General features: G+C 49.8%; 1 protein-coding gene across 3 annotated transcripts in view; it reads left to right on the forward strand.

Moving 5' to 3' along the window:
• Positions 1–21,843, forward strand: part of ST8SIA5 (ST8 alpha-N-acetyl-neuraminide alpha-2,8-sialyltransferase 5) — a 79,416-nt gene that overhangs the window by 39,111 nt on the left and 18,462 nt on the right. For 2 of the 3 annotated variants that reach the window (XM_012531705.3, XM_004266066.3), the window contains 5 exons: positions 2,183–2,275; positions 12,127–12,213; positions 15,567–15,711; positions 19,820–19,932; positions 20,717–20,809. In XM_012531705.3, coding sequence (XP_012387159.1) covers positions 2,183–2,275; positions 12,127–12,213; positions 15,567–15,711; positions 19,820–19,932; positions 20,717–20,809 — 531 coding nt within the window. The remainder of the gene's footprint in view (positions 1–2,182; positions 2,276–12,126; positions 12,214–15,566; positions 15,712–19,819; positions 19,933–20,716; positions 20,810–21,843) is intronic. The other variant, XM_049697888.1, reaches the window with a different exon arrangement.

Raw genomic sequence — 21,843 nt, forward strand, 5'->3', positions numbered from 1 at the left:
TTTAAAATACCGATATTTTAAAAAGAAGCCAATTTATTGGATAAATGTCTCAATATTTCTAAAGCAGCACAGACATAAGTTTGTCTACATAAGTTAGTGAGAATATATGTGAACTAGCTGCTGCCACATTTTGGGAGGTTTGTGGGAAATGCTCAAGGACTGACTTTATTTTAAATCCTTGGTTGTGGCTTGCAGTGCCCAGCAGCAGTCCTGGGGCTCCATCCCCACCTCCTGTTCTCCAGGGCTACCTGTTGAGACGCCACTGCCCCAAGTTTAGAGAGGCTGACCCTGCAGACTTCTTGATTCTGGGCTGTCACGGGATCCCACCCTCCCAGCTTAATCTGCCCAAGCATCTTCTGAAAGAGAGGCCGTGAGGAAAGGGTGCACCTGGCCTCTGCCCTGGAGGCCCCTTCTGCCTCTGTGGCCAAGTCCAGCAGTGAACTACTGTGTTTTACCTTGGTGGGAACCCTCCCCCCGACTCCCCCACTTCCCCGCCTCCGACTCCCCCACCCCCCAGGCAGGCGGATGTTCCCCGGGCTGGTGCAAACTGTCAGGTGCGACGAAGGGAGGCCATAGGGCACTTTCCAGGGGATACCAGCTGTCCTCGTAAGTGCGTGGACAAGAGCAGTCTTGACTGTAGGCACTGGTTCACAACGCAGCTTTGCCACCTGCCACCCACACGACTCTGGCAAGTGAGTTAACTCCCAGAGCCTCCTCCTGGTGGGCTAGTAATAAAGATTGAAAGGGAATATGATGCTTAATGAAATAAGTAAGACAGAGGAAGACAAATACTGTATGGTATCACTTATATGTGGAATCTAAAAAATAATACAAATGATTGTACATGCACAACAGAAACAGACTCACAGACTTAGAAAACAAACTTGTGGTTACCAAAGGGGAGAGGGAAGGGGGGAGGGATAAATTAGGAATATAAGATTAACAGATACAAAGTACTGTATATAAAATAGATAAACAAGAAGGATATACTGTATAGCACAGGGGATTATACCCATTATCTTTTTTTTTTAAATTTTTTTTATTTTTTGTGGTAAGCGGGCCTCTCACCGCCATGGCCTCTCCCGCCACGGAGCACAGGCCCCGGACGTGCAGGCCCAGCGGCCATGGCTCACGGGCCCAGCCGCTCCGCGGCACGCGGGATCCTCCCAGACCGGGGCACGAACCCGCGCCCTCTGCATCGGCAGGCGGACTCTCAACCACTGCGCCGCCAGGGAAGCCCTATACCTATTATCTTGTAATAACCTATAACGGAATATAATCTGCAAAATACTGAATCACCATGCCGTATACCTGAAACTAACATAATACTGTAAACAACTATACTTCAATTAAAAAGAAAGAAAAGTGAATGCTTCCACATAGAGTGCCGGGCCCTGAACGTGGCCCATGACAAGGGCTCAGCAGTATTGGCTTAAGTTGCTATTGTTATTTTGCGTGAAGCTGCAGAAGGTACTGCGAGGTGACTCTGACATGCCTGGAGCCAGCTGGTGTGCGAGTGGACTCGGGCCCCTCTACACTGACAGCACCACCTGGAGTGCCACCTGTTTAGCCTCAGTTTTCTCAGCTGCCAAATGGGGAGAAAGAAAGAGTCTCACCTAGTCACAGCGTGAGCATGGACATCAGTGAGCTAATGGAAACAAATGCTTTTTATAGTAGAAAAAGCAGCTTGTGTTTTTTCAGCTATGCTTGTGGCTGTCGTTGTGTGACACTTCTCCCAAGAGGAGGAGAAAGGAGAAAAGAGCAGGAAAGGGCAGGACCAGCTGAAGACCTGTAGCCTCACTACCCTGGCTCCCAGGGCTGCCTCCATCAAGGACTGGTCAGAGGAAGAACGCAAATGAGAACATGCCCGGAGCATCCTCTTTCTCCTTCGAAGCCACCACGTGGAGCCAAACCTGCTTCTATGAACTGGGTCCATGCTTATACTTCCAGGTTGATGGAGGTGCTGAGAGTAATTAGCCACCCAGTGATGAGGCCAGAGGGCGCCAGCAGTCCTGGAAACAGACCCTCTTCAGGTCGTCTGCTGGGGTGGGCTGGTTTGCTCTATTAATTTGGCCAGATGCCACCCCTCTGCCCCCCGCCCCCCGACAACAAGAGCCCCGACAGGTCCCTGAAAGTCTGGCCGCTTCTCTGCGTAGTAACCTCTGTCCCTATTGGTCCCCAGGTACTTTGAATTTTACGAGGGCCCTTTTGAGTATAACTCCACGAGATGCCTGGAGCTGAGGCACGAGATCTTGGAAGTGAAGGTGCTTTCCATGTGAGTGTGGCTGGGTGGGTGGTGGGTGCAGGGTGGGGCACGTGGGGACGGGCAAGGCAGGGTGGGGTGGGGGGTGAGGGATTGGCCCAAAGAAACTGGAAACTTGCTGCATCACTACAGAGAAAGAATTAGGTGCTTCCCCGGGGCCTCTGGCATTCGGAGAGCTCTGGAGGGCTCGATGCAGGGATGACTGTTCGTGTTTTATGAAAAACGCCAAGTTTGCAAGGTTACCTCTGGTGACTGGGTGTTCCAGTCCCCGGCTCAATTACCAGCGTCCATGGTTATCATCACTGGGCTCCTCTTGGATAGAAATCGAAGAGGGCACCCGAGTATCTTATCTGAAATTCAGTACTTTGTGGCTTAAGCATTGCCCTCTTGCTATTCGTTAAATTTTTAAAAATTATTTAAAGGTTACAACATTCAAGTGGTACAAAAAGACATACAGTGAGAAGTCCCCTTCCCACAGCTACCCCCCTCCAGTCTGCCCCTCAGAGGCCACCCATGTATCTTCGTGCATCCTTCCAGAGGGTCTGCATAAACCAGCACCCAGGGGTGGATGTCCTTTACCTTTTTTTTTTTATACAAATAGCCAGAGAACTGTGCTCCCCACTCCCTACCAACAGTGTAGCACCTGTGGCTCTTCTACAACCCGTGTGAGGGAAAACGCATTACGTGCTGGACCCACTAGTGTGTATGTGCCTCCCTCACAGCACTGCCATGAATTGAGAGGAATTTGTGTCATGTTGATCATGGCAGGATGTATGTTTATTTGAAAACAGTTATCACTGACCCTTGAACAACATGGGTTTGCACTGCGCAGGTGCACTTATATGCAGACATTTTTTGGGAGTAAATGCTGCAGTGCTGCTTGGTCCGATGTTGGTTGGATCTGCGGATGCCCAGGAGCTGTGGTCAGGGAGGGCTGACTGCAAGCCCTGCGCTGTTCAAGGGACAACTGCACATCCGATGTGGGAGAAGGACAGTTGATTTGGAGCCAGGCCGTGCTGGGTGCTTATGTGGACTCACGGGCCCTGACACGATCCCAGGACTTCCATCCACGGCCCACAGGCAGGAGCCACTGCTCCTTTAGCCACTTGACATGATTTCCAGGTCATGTGGGTCATTGAAAGAGCTTGGAGCTTGGGGTCAGGCAGACTTGGGATCCAAAGCTGACTCTGGGCCTTAGAAGCTCTGCATCTTTATACAAATGACTTAACCTCTTTGAGTCTTTCCTTACCTATAAAAATGGGGACACAATTACCTACTTTTAAGGGTTGCAGTAAAGACTAGCTGAAGTAACATATGTGAAATAGAGAGCCCAACAGTGCACGTCTACAGCAGCACACGTAATAGGTGCTCAGTAAATGTTAATGTGCCCTCCCTCTCTCCTCCCTCCCCTTTCTTTCCGTTTTGGAACCAGCAGCAGCTTTTCTGGGCTGACATTCACAGACTCCATCAGCTCAGTAGTGCGGGAAAGCTCCGGGGATAAGGCCAAACGTCCAGCTGGGATCAGCTGCGTTGTTCACGGTCCTTGTTCTGTTCGAGGGTCTCTATAGCTTCTAGAGGGACCGCAGGAGGCAGCTCACCCTCTGTCCATCCCACCCAGCCCTGAGCGGAGCACACTATGGAGGGCTCTAGGAGTTAACCAGGCCAAGAGGATTCTAGACTGAGGGGACAGTCTGTGCCAAGGCCTGTGTCAGGAGAGGCCCACTGTGTCCCAGTCTCTGAGAGCTGGCCTGAGGGGCAGCAGGAGCCATGTCCCTGGAGGAGCAGGCAGGGCTGGACCTTGTGGAGCCTTGCAGTGTGGACCGGGATTTAGATTTTATCCTTTTCTTAGGTCCATGGACACCCATGGGAAAGGTTTTAAACAAGTGGGGGCGGGGGGAGGAAAATGTGATTGGTGTTTGCTCTGCCGAGGAACTGTGACTTAGTGATGAAGACGTCTGTCCAGCCCGCAGGCAGGAGCCAAAGGTATGAGCAGAGGGCCTTATCTTTTCTCAGAACTCAAAGATCTCGGCCCCTTAAATGTCTCGCTGGGGACAGCCGGAGCACTCTTCACTGAGAGCATACCTTAGAGTTTTCAAAGGGTAAAGAATTAATCTTTTAAATTATAAAATGCAGACAGTTTCTTCATGGTTACTTCAAGATCTAGACAGGAAGTCTGAGAGACCCTATAAATGGGCCATCCTTCTGTCACATGGCATCCCTCTACCCATATATTTTCTCTGCATTAGTATAAGTCCTTGTTTTGGTTTGCTATGGTTCCCATAACAAAGTACCACAGACTGGTGGGGTTAAACAACAGAACTTTATCTTCTCACAGTTCTGGAGGCTGGAGGTCTGAGATCAAGGTGTCGGCAGGCTTAGTTGCTCCCGAGGCCTCTCTCTCTGGCTGATACGTGGCCATCTTCTCTCTGTCTTCCCAGGGTCTTCCCTCCGTACCTGGGTCCTAACTTCCTCTTCTTATAAGGACATCAGTCATATTGGATTAGGGCCCACCCTGGTGATGTCATTTTAGCTTAACCACCTCTTAAAGACCTTACCTCCAAATAGAGTCACATTCTGAGATATTGGGGTTTGGGGCTCAACATATGAATTTTGAGGGAGATATAATTCAGCCCATAATAATTCTTATCACAGCTTCCATTTAGGGACCATATTAGAAGTTACCGGGCCCTTTGTTTCAAGCCTAAGTCTTGAACATTGTGGGGTGTGATGGGAACCTCATTTCCCCCCATGATCTGTGGCCACCCTTTGTCCCTGGTCAGGGACTTGTGTTGGTGACAAAAGGTCCTCTGCGTGTTTGGCTCTACTTGTCTCTGCCTTTGGGGCACCCTCTCGGTTCTCCTGAGCTGAGCGGCCATCCCAGCTGGCGACCTGTGAGCTTTACCCCATCTGTCTCTTCCATGTCAGTTGCCCTCCATGTGGTCCCCTGGCCCTGGAGTCTTGGCGCTGGTGGTACTGGGGGTCTGAGAGGAGAGAGGCCGGGCTGTTCACGGGGCATGTGAGCCTGCTGGGTCATCAGGGAGCAGTGATACCAAGTGATATCTTTCCTGAGTGATACCTTTCCTGAGTCCTCAAGCTGAGGTCAGTGGGCTCCCCCAGGGCTGGAATCGGAGAAGCCAGAGGCTGGTCTCTAATCCGGCTGTTTCTGATGCTACCTGGGCACCTGTGGGCGTCACTGTGCTCCAGCCCAGAGCCAGGAGTGGTGCTCACGGCGGAGACCCTGAGTCGTCCGGAAAAGGTTACATCTCCATCTGTGAATGGAAGGGGCTGGACGGACGTGCCCAGAGGCCCTTCCGGTACATGAACGTCAGCTGGCATTCCATCTGAGGAGACAGTGGGGTGTGTGATTCATCTGGGAATGATTCTGATCCAAAATTGCTCCAGTCAATGGTAAAAATCAGTCAGCTGGAAAATTCCCATATGGTAAAGGCCTCGTTCCCAGACAACATCCAATACAATGAGGATTTACTCTGTGATGATTTGTTACGAAATCACATTGTCCCTAATACTTGTAAAAATTATTTATGCTGACTTTTAGTCATTCTAGGGCCTCTTTATTTTTAAGCCAATTGCTGCCTGTGCTCACACACTGATGGGGGCCATGCCTGGGACCTCACCCTTGGTGTCTCCTGCCACCGCTTCCCCATCTTTCCGGGCCGGGGAACCCTGCACAGAGCCCTGTACTGAGACCAGGAGAGAGGCTGGGAGCAGGGCTGGCTGGGCAGAGCTTTCAGGGCTGGATGTCCCTTTGTGCCCACACTTTTCTGAGTCTTGTTGCCTGACCCTACCCAGGCTCAGGACGTGTCTGTTAAATGAGTGAGAAAGTGGACGAAACCTAGGTGGGAACAGAAAAGGCCATGGCGGAAAAGGGGGAGAACAGTGAGGGAGAACGAGATGAAGGTGAGCATCTCCTGCACACGACTAGAAAAATCAGGTAGAATACAAAAGTTTATAATAATAAAAAGCAAAGGTCCCCTTCCCCACAGCCTCTCCCCCAGGCCTGCTACTCGGCTGTTTCTTCTGGGAATTACCTTGTACCTCTCAGTCCTATGCGTGCCATGTATGCCGTGTTTAGCATTCACTGACGTCCTGGTGTGGTGGGTGAGGATTCAGCTCCCTTACCCAGCCCAAACCATTCCCCCCACTTTTCCCAGTTGAGGGGTACTGCTATTTTTAGTTCTTCTATCTATAGATCGCCTAAGTAACCTATTTTTTGTTCTACCAAATGTTGGCAGTATCTCTTGATCCTGTACTTTGTAAGATGAGGCTATTAAAATTACCCCAACTTTTTAATTCCAGCCTCTGGCTTCAGTCATCCGTGAGTTTACCTTTAGAATGTCAAGGCTGATAACATTTACATTCTATTTGTAACCATAGCAATACTCTTTGGGGCCTGCTATGGGCAGACTCTAAAATTTGAAGATCAGAAAACAGTGATTCTCATCTCTTTTCCTATTCATTTTTCCCCCTTTTTTTCTCGAGCTTCTAGTCATCTTTTCCCTTTGAACACTTTGTCTCTATCATGCCCCCCCCCCTTTTTTTCCTGCCTGTCCATCGACCAGGCATTCCCCCAGGGTTTCCCCTCATCCTCTTTCTCCATCCTGGACAGGCTGCTCTCTTGGTGGGTCACACACTGTTGTCACTTCCCTTCTCTGCCTCCGTAGGTTAGATTCACCTGGAGCTGCTTCTTTCTTGGTTTACTCCTTCATTTTGCTTCCACCCATCCTCAAGTAAATTCCCCCCAAATAGTGGGTGGAAGGTAAGGGTTTGAGTCCTTCTGTGTCTCCATGACCTAATTCTTCTCTTAATTTTTGGTTTGGTGGGGTTGATATTTTAGGTGAAAATCATTCACCCACAGAACGCTGGAGACCTTCTCCATCATCTTCTGGTATCCGGGGCTGTATGAGCACGGTACTAGTTGTTCCTTTGGAGGTGACCTGTTTTCTTCTGTCCGGAGTCTTTACAATCATGACAGTTCTGGAATAGCCCGATGGTGGACCTCAGGATACACGCTCATGGAGACCTCTTAATCTGGAGCTTACTCCAAACCCTTGAACTTTCTCTTGGATTTCTTCATATTTCCTCCTCTCCAATTTGCTCCACTTCGTCTTTCCGGTACCTCTAAGGGTGGTATTCTTCTGGATTGCTCCTCGAATATCTTTTAATCTCATCTTTTCTATCTCTTTGCCCTTTGTTTCTATTTTCTGAGAAATTCCTTGACTTTACCTTCCAACTTTTCTAATGAATTTTCATTTTTCCCCAAGAGCTCTTTCTTTTTAGATTGTTCTCAGAGCAATCTAGTCTTTTTTTATCCCTCTTCTGGAATATTAGTCATGTCTTGGGTGAAAGGAGGCAAGTGGCTGGCTCAACCCTTCATCTTAGAGTAAAGGTGATCTGTGCATTTGTAAAGCAACTTATAAAATTTTTTTTATACATATTGCCTCGTTTGATCTTTCTGACAACCTTTGAGATCAGCAGAGCAGAGGTTATATCTGTCTTACAGATAAAGCAGCTGAGTCTCAGAGAGATTAAATGACTTGTCTGAGGTCATATTGCCAGTGAGAGATGGAACCAGGATTCCAGGCTGGATAGCCAGGCCCCGACCTTGATCCAGTGTGTGACAAGGACATTGGAGGCACAGAGAATGGGGTCTGGACACTGGTAACAGTTGAACTTGGGACCCTGGCCTTCAGTGTTGCCAAGGTTGTGTTTCTGGAGGCGTTAGAGGCACTGGCTGTTCAGGGTGCTGCCCTAGGGGCCTGTGGGTTGCAGGAAGTGAGGGAGGGCAGCAGTGGGTGAGCAAGGTTGCCGCTGTGTAATGGCACCTCTCCTCCAATGTCACATGAGCTAAATAAGCAAGAGCTGCTGTGGGGGGTTTGGGAAAGCTGGAAGGAAGGCATCAGGATGAGAGGAGGGACTCCTTCCAGCTCTTTAAAGCTGCCAGGCAGGTTCCTGCCCCAGGGCCTTTGCACTCACTCTTCTCTGCCTGTAATACTCTTTCCCCAGATGTTTGTGTGGCTCACTCATGCATCATTTCAGTTCTTTGTGCAAGATTCCCCTCTTCAGGGAAGGCTTCCCTGATCAACCCATCTGAAATAGTCACTTTTCAACCCCTGATTCAGTTTCCTTTTTTTTTTATTATTTCTTTTTTTCTAAATTGAAGTATAGCTGGTGTACTATATTATATAAGTTACAGGTGTACAATATAGTGATACACAATTTTTAAAGGTTATAGTCCATTTATAGTTATTATAAAATATTGGCTATATTCCCTGTGCTGTATGATATATCCTTAGAGCCTCTTGCTTCATTTTTCTTCTTTTTTTTTTTTTAAATGGATTAATTTGGTTTTTTGTTTGTTTTCTGGGCTGCACCGAGCGGCTTGTGGGATCTTAGTTCCCCAACGAGGGATTGAACCCGGGCCCTCGGTAGTGAAAGCATGGAGTCCTAACCATTGGACCACCGGGGAAGTCCCTTGCTTCATTTTTCTTTGTAGCACTCACCACTCCCTAACATGACATTAAATATCTGGGTTTGTTTTTTTTCTGGTTGTGGTAAGAATACTTAACATGAGATCTACCCTCTTAAATTTGTAAGTGTCCAATACAGTATTGTCAACTGTAGGCATTAAGTTTTACAGCAAATCTCTAGAACTTATTGGTCTTACATAACTGAAACTTCATAGCAACTCTTCATTTCTCCTTCCCCGAGCCCTGGTATCTATCATTCTACTCTGTTTCTATAAGACTGACTATTTTAGATGGCTCGCACGAGTAGAACCATGCAGTACTTGTCCTTCGGTGACTGGTTTATTTCACTTAGGATAATGTCCTCCAGATTCATCCAAGTTGTCACATATGGAAAGATTTCCATTCTTTTTAAGGCTGCATAATATTTCATTGTGTGTATATAATACATTTTCTTTATCCATTCATTCATCAGTGAACATGTAGGTTGTTTCCATATCCTGGTTATTGTGAATAATGCTGCAGTGCACATGGGGGTGCAAGTATTTCTTCAAGATTCTGATTTCAATTCCAGAAGTGGGATTGCTGGACCGTATGATAGTTCTATGTTTAATTTTTTGAGGAATCTCCATACTGCGTTCCATTGCAGCCACACCATTTTACATTCCCACCAACAGTGTATGAGGGTTCCCTTTTCTCTATATCCTCGCCAATACTTGTCATCTTTTGTTTTTTTGATAATAGCCATTCTAACAGGTATGATGTAGTATCTCATTGTGGTTTTGATTTGCATTTCCCTGATGATTAGCGGTGTTGAGCACCTTTTCATGTACCCGTTGACCATTTGTATGTTTTCTTTGTAGAAATGTCTTTTCAAGTCTTTTGCCGTGTTTAACCTGATTTTAAAATCAGGTTATTTGTTTTTCTGCTATTGCTGTTATTTGTTTTTTTGCTATTGCATTGTAGGAGTTCCTATGTATTTTGGATGTTAACCCCTTATCAGATATATGGTTTGCAAGTATTTTCTCCTGTTTGGTAGGGTTGTCTTTTTACTCTGCTGATTATTTCCTTTGCTGTGCAGAAGGTTTTTAGTTTGATGGAGTCCACTTGTCCATTTTTGCTTTTATTGCTTGTGCTTTTGGTGTCGTATCCCTGTATATTTGCTTCCCATTTGTGAGGTCTGTGTGGGCAGGGAGTTTTTTTGTTCACCACAGTATCTCCAGTTCCTGCCATATCGAGGAATTCAATAAATAGTTATAGAATTATTTGAACTCAGACTTATTGATTCATTCATTAATTATTGATATACTCAACAAATATTTACCACTCATCTGCTATGTGCCTTAGCACTGGAGTCACAGTCAGGCATGATCCCCTGCCCCAGGGTATTTACTATTTAGTGGGAAGTATCAGGCATAGGTAATGACAGGTTATGGGTTTTACAGAAGGGGAAAGTCCAGGGGGCTGTGAGTCAGCATTGTCAAGACAACTTAGTTTAACAGTAATAATAACTTACATCTGTAGGGCACGTGCCAGACACCATTCTTAGTCATTTATTGCATCGTCTTAGTTAGTAGTCTTAACAAATCTGGGTGGGTGAGCAATAATCTAGTGTTATGACCATTTTCTAGGCGAGAAAACTGAGGCTCAGAGCAGTCACATAGCCTGCCTGAGGTCCCATAGTTAGGAAGTGCCTAAACTGGGTCTGAGGCCCAACTCCCCTTCTGGTTCCAAAATCTATGTACTTAGTCACTCTCCTGTATGACTTTTCCTGCAATCATTCCTCCCAGCACCAGTCATATACTCTCTCTGTAGGTGAGGCTTGCCTAGTTTGGGAACAACTGTTTCCCCCTCCAGTTAAACACAGGGGGACACAGCTCTGCAGAATGAACCTGTTTTTTTACTTTACAGTTAAGTATTTGCCTTTTTTTGAAATCATGCACCTTTTTTGGAAGCTGATGAAAGCTTCAGATTTTCCCTAAGATGTGCACATGGGTAGACAGACAGGGGATTTTGCCTATAATTCAGAGGGTTCATAGGTTTCCTTAAGATCTTTGGTGGACCTCAAAGTAAGAACCACAATTAATGGTAGTTTTTTGATAACACTCAGCTCCTGGGGGCTTGTCACTTTCCCATTCATGACCAAACCAGAATGACCTTTAAAGGGCTCCCCTTGCATCAGTGTCCAAGACAAGCCAGCATCTGAACCGGGCCACAGCCAGGTAACCCTGGACAACTGTATAATGCCTAACTGTGGGATGGGGAATGTGGGAGGTCAGGAGACAAAAGTCATGGCTCTGCCTTTAAGGAACGTATGGTCTGTCCAGCATCTCCCAGCATTCCTGAGAACTCCAGTCAGAGGCACCGCTCAATGGGAAAAGGGTTCCATGATCCAATTCTTTTTGCTGGTTTCAGTCAAAGGAAGAATCCTACATGATTTAGACATTCCCTTTCCAGGGAGTGCTTTGGGATGTCACAACGCTGAGATGTCTAAACCCAACTGGCATAAAGCCTTGCAGATGGTGGTTCAGACAAAAGGCTTCTCACCTCTCCTTCTCTGTCGCTGGAAATTGTGATCTGCCCTTGAGAAAAGAGAAAGAGAAGGGCATTGTGCCTTTGCAATGAGCCCTACTGTGTGCTGAGCACAGTGTGGGGTGATCTACAGACCTTAGGGAAGTGGTCTTACACCCTCTATAGGCAGATGTTCCTGGGAGAACTGTGAAGGCCCTTGGGGGTGGGCATGTGAGGAAGGTGTTTTAAAATGTGCCGGGATTTGTTTTGATCACATATAGTAAGACACACAGACATGCAAAAGGCTATTGTGAAGGAAGACGTTCTTATGCTCACAGATTCCTAGAGACAGGAGGCATGGCACACCATGCAGGGACACATGGGGAAGCACCAGGGTTGGTCAGGAGGCAAAGGGATGAGGGGAAAGCAGAGGTGAGACCCTTTATTGTGGTTTTTGTGGAAAGGAATGGACAAGGCAGGATAAAAGGTTCACGACTGGCTGGTTTGAATAATTTCAGTGGGCTTTGGGGCATAAGGACTGCCCCTGGTTGTCTGATCCTTAGCTCTGGGCTGATGAGGGCAGGGACTAGTGGCTCTGTTCATAAAGGAGGTGATTGAAGGTGTGGGCTCTGGGCTAGCTGAGGTGTGTATGGAAGGCATGCTTGCAGGAGAGTGGTTTGCTATCTCTAGGAATTCACAAGTCCCCAGATGTCAGAGAATCAAGAGTATAGCAAATTAGAAAATACAGTTAACACAAGGGACCAGCCCGGGATTTGGCATAAGGGGGAAGAGGAAGGGAGCACGTCTGGGGATGATGACGTTGTTCAGCCTGGCCCTTTCATGCACTCTCTGTCCTCCACTCCCAAGGGTGAAGCAGTTGGAGCTGTTCGACAGGTGGAAGAGCCTCCAGATGTGCAAATGGGCGATGAACATCTCTGAAGCCAACCAGTTCAAGTATCTATGACTCGCCTGTGCTCCCCAGCCCTTCTGTTCATTTGGTCCTCCCAGGCACCTCTTCAGAGCTCCCTCGTCCTGCAAGGCCAGCCCCCAGGGACATCTTCCCCAGAGCTGGCTCTGATTGGGCTTTGGAATCTGGGAGCGGGGAGGTTCTGACTCAGCACCCAGGCTGAGGCTGGCATCTTGCTGAGTGTTGTCCGCATGTCCCTGCCCTTAGTCCTAGCAGCAGCCCTGTGTGGTCAGTGCTATTGTCTCCAGTACAGCCCCTGACTGTGAGGTGAGGTGCTTGAGGTCTCCAGGAGGCCCGTGCGTTCAGGTACATTAAGCATCTTGCATGGCCTCACCCCGTTCCCCACCCTGCTCCTCGGGCAGCTGCTCTAACTTAGCAGTCCTCTCCTTCTCAGAGCGCTTGGGCTTCTACAGCCTAGACCAGCCACTTGAGCCCTGCTGTAGCTTATTCCCTAACTGCTCTCTAACCGAAACTGACAGGTTATAAGCTCCCAGGAGGCAAGAGCTGTATCTTAATGTTCTCCTGTCTTTGAGAGCCTAGCAGATGCCCAGACAGTCTCTGTGATTAGTGGTGAGCTATAGGGGCCTCTCCACTCTAAAATTCTAGGAGTTAATGGTATGTTTTTAGTGCAGGGTAGACCTTATTGAATGGAATTGACAGAATCCTGGGAATGTGTGTATAAATTGGATTTTAGCAACTCAGGCTGTAGTTTGAATGTGCTGAAGAGCCATCTGCATGAAGGAATCCTACACGGGAAGCTGTGAAAAGCAAATAACACTAAGTATTTTGTATTTTCTGTATAAGTCATTTGTTCCAGTTTGTTGCAATTCTGGGCCAAGTTGAGAGGCAGTTTTAAGTGGCACGTTTTAGGAACGTGCTGCAGGTGCCAGCAGCCCCCAACCAGATGCCTCTAGGAGACTGCAGAAACCCAGCTAAGGCCTGGCAGTAGTTTGCAGAGACCCACGTACCATAGACTAGAATGTGGGCCACGGGTCCGAGGTCTGTGCTGTAAACACAGCCCCAGTTCCGCCCTTAGAGCGAAGCGATACTGAGGGTGGTGCATGACGGGGAGGCCCAAGCACACTGAGGGCACGCTGAAATCGAACTCAGCATGGACAAGGTCAGTGAGATGCCAGAGGATGTTGTCCAGAAGCCTCGCCAGTGGGATTCACATACCTAAGGAAATAATGTAGCAACGGGAAAATGATGTGGCAAGAGAAAAACCAGGATCCGCGGGGGAGCCTTTGGCAGGGATCAGCCAGCACGATCTGGGGAGAGGCTCTGGGGGAGCTGAGACCTTTCTGGCGGTGGGGGAAAGAGAAGTGACATCCAGTCTTGCTATGCTCTGAATGGGAAAAGCTTCAAGGCCAGTTGGTCGTCCCCCTTTGCTCTCATTACAAGCTCATTGAATGATGATGAGACTCTTAATTTAGGTGCAAGAACATGGTGCAGTGAAGTGGGGTGGGATGCGGGAGTATGCTAGAACACAGGCATGAGCATTCCAGTGAGAGGAATACTGTAACAGAGGCCCTCCCCCGCCTGCTGCTTACAAATGGACACTCTGGCATTCTGGTTTATATATCAGTCGCTCGTGAGCTTGGTTAGTTTGTCAGTCTCCCTCCCTTGGGTACTCGCCAGTGGGCTGACAAAATGAGTTTCTGGACCAGCCAGATGCTGGTTTGTAATGCTGACCTATGGCTCCTGCCTGGCCAGGCCTGTGGCCTTGCCCCTGGGAAGCCTCAGTCACATTTTAAAACCCAACCCTCCCCAGCAGAGACCGCTCTCTATGGCCAGCAGCCAACTGAGCTCCCCAGTGAAGCCCCTGCAAGAGATAAAGTCACAAAAAACAATGGGTGCAGCCTTCCTTTGGCAATCTGGAGTCACAGGATTACAGAGGGTCAGAAGAGCCAGCCCTGCATTCTACAGTTGAGAAAACGGAGGCTCAGAGAGGGGAAGAGACCTGCCCGAAGCCCCACAGCTGGTGGGGGCAGAGCAGAAACTAGAAGCCCGGCCTCCTGACACCAGGTTGGTGTCCATGCCACACCTTCGGTGTGGGTTTTCCAGAAAGCTCGTCTTCAACTTTAGTTAGTGGTCATCATCCAGACTCCATGGGGATGGCGTTCCGTTCCTCCCAGGGCTGCCCAGAGGCTGGATGTAACTGTGCCCAGAGCCAGTGTTGGGGGCCAAAGGCCAGTGTGTACTGGCCCCCTGCTGCTGTTTGTGGAGAAAGTGGGTCCTCGTGGGCTCACAGCCCCCTGTGAGAGGGTGGCATTTTGCATCCTTTGTCAAATCCAGCCCCTCTGCAGCCAGGGTGGGGCTTTGGGTCCCCAGGATAGGGGAGCAGCGTGTGCCTAGGATCTGACCCCATCACCAAGCCTTGCAGGCACCCTGGGAGAATACATTGCCGGGCGGAACACCAGCTGCAGAGAAGAGGAAATCGGGATTCTCTGGCCTGGCTAGTTCCCAAGCCTGCCTCACAGCCCCACTCTCCCTTGAAGGCTGTCTTTTTAAGGCTGCTTGCATCGTCTGAGCTCTAACCTTTCTGTAGCTCATGTTCGAGTGTTTTTGTCAGTGAAAACCACAGCGATTTTTTTTTTAAATAATGAACTCCTTAAAACTTCTGGAAGCCAGGATCCACTTTCTGCAGGCAGTCATCCAGTATCAACCCACCACCCCAATTTCTGACCCTCCCGTGTTCCTAAGACAGTTTGTAAATCACTGAAATGGCACATTTCTGTTGACTGTGTATGTCTTGCTTTTTGACCCCATCAGACAGGGTTAGCCTTGTCTAGAGTCAGATATGGGGGCCAAAAACCAAGGAAGAGCTCTTATGCCTGTGTTTTCCTTTAGAGCCGGATAAAGAAGCATTTCTGAGAAGCAGTAGAAGGCTTAGCGGCTCTTGTGAAATCTCATGTGGGGAATGCTTCAGCCCGCAGTTGGCAGGACTTTGGTAGTTGACCCCCACGTGTCCAACATTGTGCAGGATCCAGAGAGGCAGGGTCCCTGCCACGCAGGGGCTTTCGTTCAAGTGGAGAGGGAGTTGACAGATGATGAAGCGAGGGATGCCCAGTCTGTGCTCTGGGCCTTTGGAAGCCAATGCGGCCAGTGGGGACAGGGCAGCTGGGAGCTCACAGAGGGAGACCAGGCTGGACCCTGAAAGGCTTGGGCACTGGGAGGAGTATTGAAGCAGAGGTGCGGGGGCAGGGGCAGGGGTGGGTGGGAAAGTATAGCGCTCCCTGGCCTCCCCAAGGGACCTCAGTTCCATGACCCCTCTGTTCTCTGAGAGGCTCTGCTCTGCCCTGTGTCACTGGTCTCTCTCTGTCTATCTCCTGCCCGGCAGGTCCACTCTGTCCAGGTGCTGCAATGCCCCCTCCTTCCTCTTCACCACCCAGAAGAACACGCCCCTGGGGACGAAACTCAAGTATGAGGTGGACACCAGCGGCATCTACCACATCAACCGGGAGATCTTCCACATGTTTCCCAAGGTGCTGCTTTGGGCAGGGCGGTCCGGGTGGGACAATGGAGCTGACCCAGTAGGGCCCTCTGTGGCCATGCCCGTGTGGCGTGGCATCACTCAGCTGTGCCTTGCACCCAGCTGTCCTGGTCCTGGCTTGCCATTCTCGTAGGCTCAGTAGACCGTCCTCCGGGGTTCCTGGGGGTTCTGTCGGAGCACAAAGAATGCCAACTGGCTGTTATTTGAATGACTGTTGGCAAGAAAGTGGTTGTGAAGTTTTGGTTATTGCCTTGCTTGCAGAGAACATCCCGAAGCTATCTGGGAGCAGGATTAAGCATTTGTCCCCAACCCGAGGGAGGCACAAGAGCAAAAATGTACATGCAGGGACTTCCCTGGTGGCGCAGAGCTTAAGAATCCACCTGCCAATGCAGGGGACACAGGTTCGAGCCCTGGTCCGGGAAGATCCCACATGCCGTGGAGCAACTAAGCCCGTGCGCCACAGCTACTGAGCCTGTGCTCTAGAGCCCTGGAGCCACAACTACTGAGCCCGCTCGCCTAGAGCCCGTGCTCCACAACAAGAGAAGCCACCGCAATGAGAAGCCCGTGCACCACAACGAAGAGTAGCCCCTGCTCACCACAACTAAAGAAAGCCCGCGCACAGCAACAAACACCCAACACAGCCAAAAATAAATAATAAATTAATTAATAATTTTAAAAAAATGTACATGCAAAGGTTGTGTGCACGAGAAAGCGCAAACCATACAAAGTAAAGCGCTGAAAGGTTGATCTCGTATTGGCTGACCTTGGGCAGTCCTTTTTGTCTTTCAAGGCTCCACTCTCACTGTCTGTAACACTGGGGTTTGGACTAGGAATAGGTTTGGCTGCTTAGAACAGAAAATCCAAAATATCAGAGACTTAAACAAGAGAGACGTTTATTATGATTTTTTCCTTCACCTATGAGAAGCCTAGAGGGAGGCTGTTCATTCAGGGCCAGCACGAGGCTCCTTGGCCAGGGGGACCACAGAATGAGTGGCCCACGTGAGCAAAGTGCTCAGATCACAGAACCCAGGCACAGGCAGGCGCTTCTGGCCTAGTCGTTGCACCAGACCCTTGGAGCAGGGACCCTGGAGCCTGTATGTTCAGCGGATGAGGATGGTTACCACCTGAAGAGGAAGATTCCATGCAAGGTGTTTATAGGCACCCCCTGGAGAGTGCCAGCCCAGGGCAGGGTTTAGTGGGTCCAGTTTGTAGAACTGCTGGCGTTCTAGCAAACTAGGGGGTGGGGCGGGTTCAGTTCTTGCTGGATGAAATGTGCGGGGCTGGGCTGCCCTGCTCCGGGGAGTGCTAATGAAGTAAAGCCCAGGGGTTCCCTGCATTCTTTTTTATTTATTTAAATATCTTTATTGGAGTATAATTACTTCTTGCTCCGAGCACCAGAGTGCACTGGTATGACTGGGCCTGGGGGGGGGAGGGGAGCAATGGGGAGGAGCTGGAGGTGGACGGGTGTCAAACATACCCTCCCACAGCAGCGCTGGAGGACGATGGGGTGTGAGTCGTCTTTACGAGGTGGGTCTTTCAAGGCCTGGAACGTGAGACTGGTGACAGCAGGTGAACTTGCAGGTAATGCCAGTGGGTGACATACAGCTCAGGTATAACATATGGATGCAAGGAGGGCCATGGGGATGGGCCACTGAGGCCCAGGGAAGTGGAACAGGGGTTGCCAAACGCGCAGGCCATATGGTCTCTGTCACAGCTACTCACCTTTATCGTTCTAGCATGAAGCAGCCACAGACACGAGTAAGCAACAGAGTGTGGCTGGATCCCAATAACGCTTTAGTTCCCATTAGACATTGAAATTTGAATTTTATATGCTTTACACATCACAAAGTATTCTTTTTTCCCACCCTTGAAAAAATATAAAATCTATTCTTAGCTTGCTGGCTGTACAGAAATAGGTGGAGGGTCAGATGTGGCCCACAGGCCGTAATTTACCACCCCCGAATTAGAGCATGTGATGTAGAAGTATTTCCCAAACTTCCCTAAGGTGAGTTTTTTGGGGGGGCGTTGAAAAATATGCAGCTTCTTGGGCTCCTACCCTGACCCTGAAGATTCTGATTCTGTGGTTCTGGGATGGAGCTAAGAATGTGTATTTTCAGAAAGTACCCAGGTAGTTTTTGATTTACAGAAGTGTGAGAAACACTGACATAGAACATAAAAAGCCCTTGATGATCTCTCCAAAAAAGACTTTGTTTTTATTCTTTCTCTGGTCAAAGTCAAACAGTGCAGTTCCCCCCACTGGCCATGAGACGCCCTTGTTTTCCCTGTCCCGGTTCCCGGAGCCTGGCCCTCCAGGGAAAATGTGCCATGAGGAAGGACAGTCTCCCACAGACAGGTGCAGCATCTCCTTTGGATTTAGCCTAATTGCTGATGATCCCATTGTACTGGGATTTTCCGTGACACTTGTCTGGCACTTGGTTCCAACGTAAGCCCCAGGTGCTGACCAGGGCCACTGTCACGCAGGGCTGGCCAGCTGGTGTGAGATAGGAGGAAAGCTGCCCGGCAGCCTCTGCGTGACAGAGATGGCGGGTAACTTCAGGGCCATCCCATAATAACCACCTGGTCCCCTTGCAGAGACACCTCTGTGCCAAGCACTGCAGTGGGTAAGCTTTTCATCTACTCCAGTGGTTCTCAACGTGGGGGGCAGGGAGGTGGAGACATTTGGCAACGTCTGGAGATGCTCTTGCTTGTCATGACGGCGGGGGGGGGGTGCTCCTGGCATCTAGTGGGAAGAGGCCAGAGATGCCGCTACGCATTCTACACTGCACAGCCAGCCCCGCCACAAGGAATGAGCTGCTCCAAAGTATCAGTAGTGCCAAGTTGAGAAGCTCTGCTTTACATCATCTCAAATGTAGAGTCACAGGAGATACACGTTACTATTCTTATTTTACAAATTACAAAGTTTAATTTGTAATAAGCTTTACAAAATTTACAAAACCAAGTCACCAAGGGCTCAAAACACTTGTCCGTGGTTTCCTCACCTCATTGTGGGGCAAAACCAGGATTGAACTGGGTCCGTTGACTAGGGTGCCCAATCCTGGTTTGACCAAATATAAGTCCTGCATCCCAAGCAAAGTGCCCTAGTCCTGGGCCAGCTGGGATGGTTGGTCACCCTACCCTGGACTCCAGGTCTACACTCGTGCCCTGAGCCTGCCTGGTCCCACCTGCCTCAGGATGCCCACGAGGCCTAGAATGGGGACGTGGCCTAGAACCAGGTCTCCTAATCAGGCCAGTATTTGCTTTTTCCTGCCTACTTGCCTGTGGTCCCCTAGAAAGCATGCCCAGGGAGTCTCTGTGGGCAGCCAGCGCCCAGACCAAGGTAACACCACCAGCCGAGGTATGACCAGGTTGGAGCGCTGGGGGCTGCTCCCTCCCAGTGCCCCCGTGGCTGTCATCATTACTAGAGTGAGTCCTGAGCTCTCTGTGCTCAACGCTTTTTCTTGACAGAGATCGCAGTGTCCCTGCCTCTCACTGCTCCCCTGGTGTGGCCTTGCTTGCCCACTCCCGTCAGTTGTCTCTGCTGCTACCAAGTCCTGGCATCTGTCCCAGTCTATATGACCTTTCTATCCCAGGCCTGTGCCCTCCCCATGGAGCAGAGGGAGGGTCTGTACCTTACCCTGAGCTGAAAGGGGTGAGGACTAGGTTTAGGGCCCTGGTCCCTGGTGGCTCTGCCACATCTCTGCTGCTGTCATCTCCCAGAAGGTCTGCATTAACCATTAAAATATGTGGATTAGAAGTAAAAGAAGCTGGGATTCCATTGGGAAAACCAAAGGCAAGCAGGGTTAGCCATAACTCGTACTCTCGTCTTTCTGGAAACCGGAGGCATCCCAGGGCTTATTGAAAAAGGCTGTGGAGATCTGGCTTCCAGTTCTAGCTCATTCCTAATTGCCCGTGGAACTGAGAACGAAGCTTTTGACCTCTCTTTTCATCTGCAAAGTGGAATAACCACTTTTCTCCCACATTTACTACAAGGCTGTCTTGTGAGGCTACGAGGAGTGGAGGTGGACGTGGGCGCAGAGGTGAGAGCACCAGATGAAGGCGGGGGGGCATCGCCTCTGACAGCTGTGCCCCTGTCTCCCCAGGACATGCCCTACTACCGGTCCCAATTTAAGAAATGTGCCGTGGTGGGCAATGGGGGCATCCTAAAGAACAGCCGCTGCGGGAGGGAGATCAACAGCGCCGACTTTGTCTTCCGGTAAGAATTGCCCCGGGTCTGCACCTGCCACTTCTACCCCCATGGCCCTCCCCCTCCGTGCCTGCCCCCTTTCTGGTTCCCCAGCCTGCTAGTGCTGCCATTTACGTGATTACTCCCCACTCCCCACCCCTGCAGACCTCATGCTCTGGGTTGTCCCTTCCCCCTTTAGCTCTGTCCCTTGCAAGGGGTTGAATCTCTCAGGTCCTCAGTCTCCACATCTGCAGAATGGGAGCAAATAACATAATAGATGTGAAGACACTGAGGACTCCCAGGGGTCATGCAGATCTGTTGGTGAGGTTGCCTGGGCAGCCACCTCTCTGGCTGGGTTCCACTCTTCTGGAAGCACCGCTTGGAACCAGGGTAGTCTTGTGGCTGACACCAATGTGAGCTTCACCCTGGCCTTACCTAAGCTAGACACTTGTCCTTGTATTTCTTCTTCCTTATGTAGAAGGCCTTCTTATCTCTTTGGGGACCCTCACTTACCTCTTTAGCCTGGGTGAAGAAGATAGGTTGAAAATGAGAGTTTAAAGCAAAGAGACTTGGGTTGAGGCTGCAGTGGGATCTCATGGGTCATGGATCTACAACCATTGGGTCACCCAGGGTTGGTGAGGGAAGGGGTTGAACTTGCCCTTCCATGCCCAGGCACGAAGATTCCACCCAGCTGGTTTCCTCTGTGTCCCTCTGCCCACATGATCACCAGCCCTTTCTTCGCCACACCCCAGCTCCCCAGCTCTATCTAGAATGACATACCACATGCAGTCGGGCTGCCTCATCTCTTCTGCAGGTGCAACCTACCCCCCATCTCGGAGAAGTACACCATGGATGTAGGGGTGAAGACAGATGTGGTCACGGTGAACCCCAGCATCATCACAGAGAGGTCAGTGGCCCTCTTTCTAAACTTGTGCTGTCCAATATGATAGCCATTCATCATGTGTGGCCACAGGGCATGATCCAGTTGAGATGTGCCATCTGTAAGTGCAACACACACACTTGATTTAAAAGCTTAATATGAGAAAGAGGATGGGCCGTGCCTTATTACATTTTTATATTGATTACATATTAAAATGATAGTATTCGGGGTATATCAGGTTAAATAAAATCTACTGTAAAAATTAATTTCACCTACTTCTTTCTACTTCTCTAAATGTGCTTCCTAGAACATTTAAAATTACATTTGTGGCCTGCATTATATTTCTTTTGGACAGCACTGGTCTAGACTCTCTTTCCCTAGAGATGGGCCAGAGAGCTTTCCAGTGTGTGACGGGGGCAGGCAGCTCCCTACACAGTGTGTCCGCCCGGCAGTGGGGAGAAGCCTCATGCAAAGACCTCAACCCCCGCTCCTGACTCCCCTCCTGGGGTCTGTCTGGGAGGCCTGGGGGAGGGGCTGATGGGGTTAAAACTCCAACTGGGGCATAGTCACACCTCCAGGTCAGATGAAGGGTAAGAGGAGGGGGAGTTGTTAAATCCGGTCAGATGTCCGGGCACATTTACAAGGAGTCAGCTGAGTGAGGGAGCATTCAGAGAGGTGCGCAGTGAGCCAGCTGGGAGGGCTGTTCAAGTGTAAAGAGAAAGGCGAGCGAGGGGAGGAAGGGCTCAGAGGACAGGCAGCTGGTTTGGTGTTCTTCACTGGGGGAAGGCAGTGACAGGTGAATCCTTGGGGAAGGCAGGACAGGTGAGTCCTGAGGGCTCTAGGGAAAGCCTCCACTCCCTCACCCCTTCCCCTCTGAGCCCGCCCCGGGCACCCTCAGCCGTATGGGTTAAGTATTACCCTTCCCCTGCAACCACACACTAGATATTTGTCCCTTTGGGTCCAGATTGCCCTCTCCGGCACTCACTTACAAAAATATAACCGTCCCGGAGGAAGGTGGACATTCATCTGCTAAGTGACTGAGCCGAAAGGGGGGGGGGTGG

Source organism: Orcinus orca, chromosome 15, assembly GCF_937001465.1.
Source record: "Orcinus orca chromosome 15, mOrcOrc1.1, whole genome shotgun sequence".
Lineage (NCBI taxonomy): Eukaryota > Metazoa > Chordata > Mammalia > Artiodactyla > Delphinidae > Orcinus > Orcinus orca.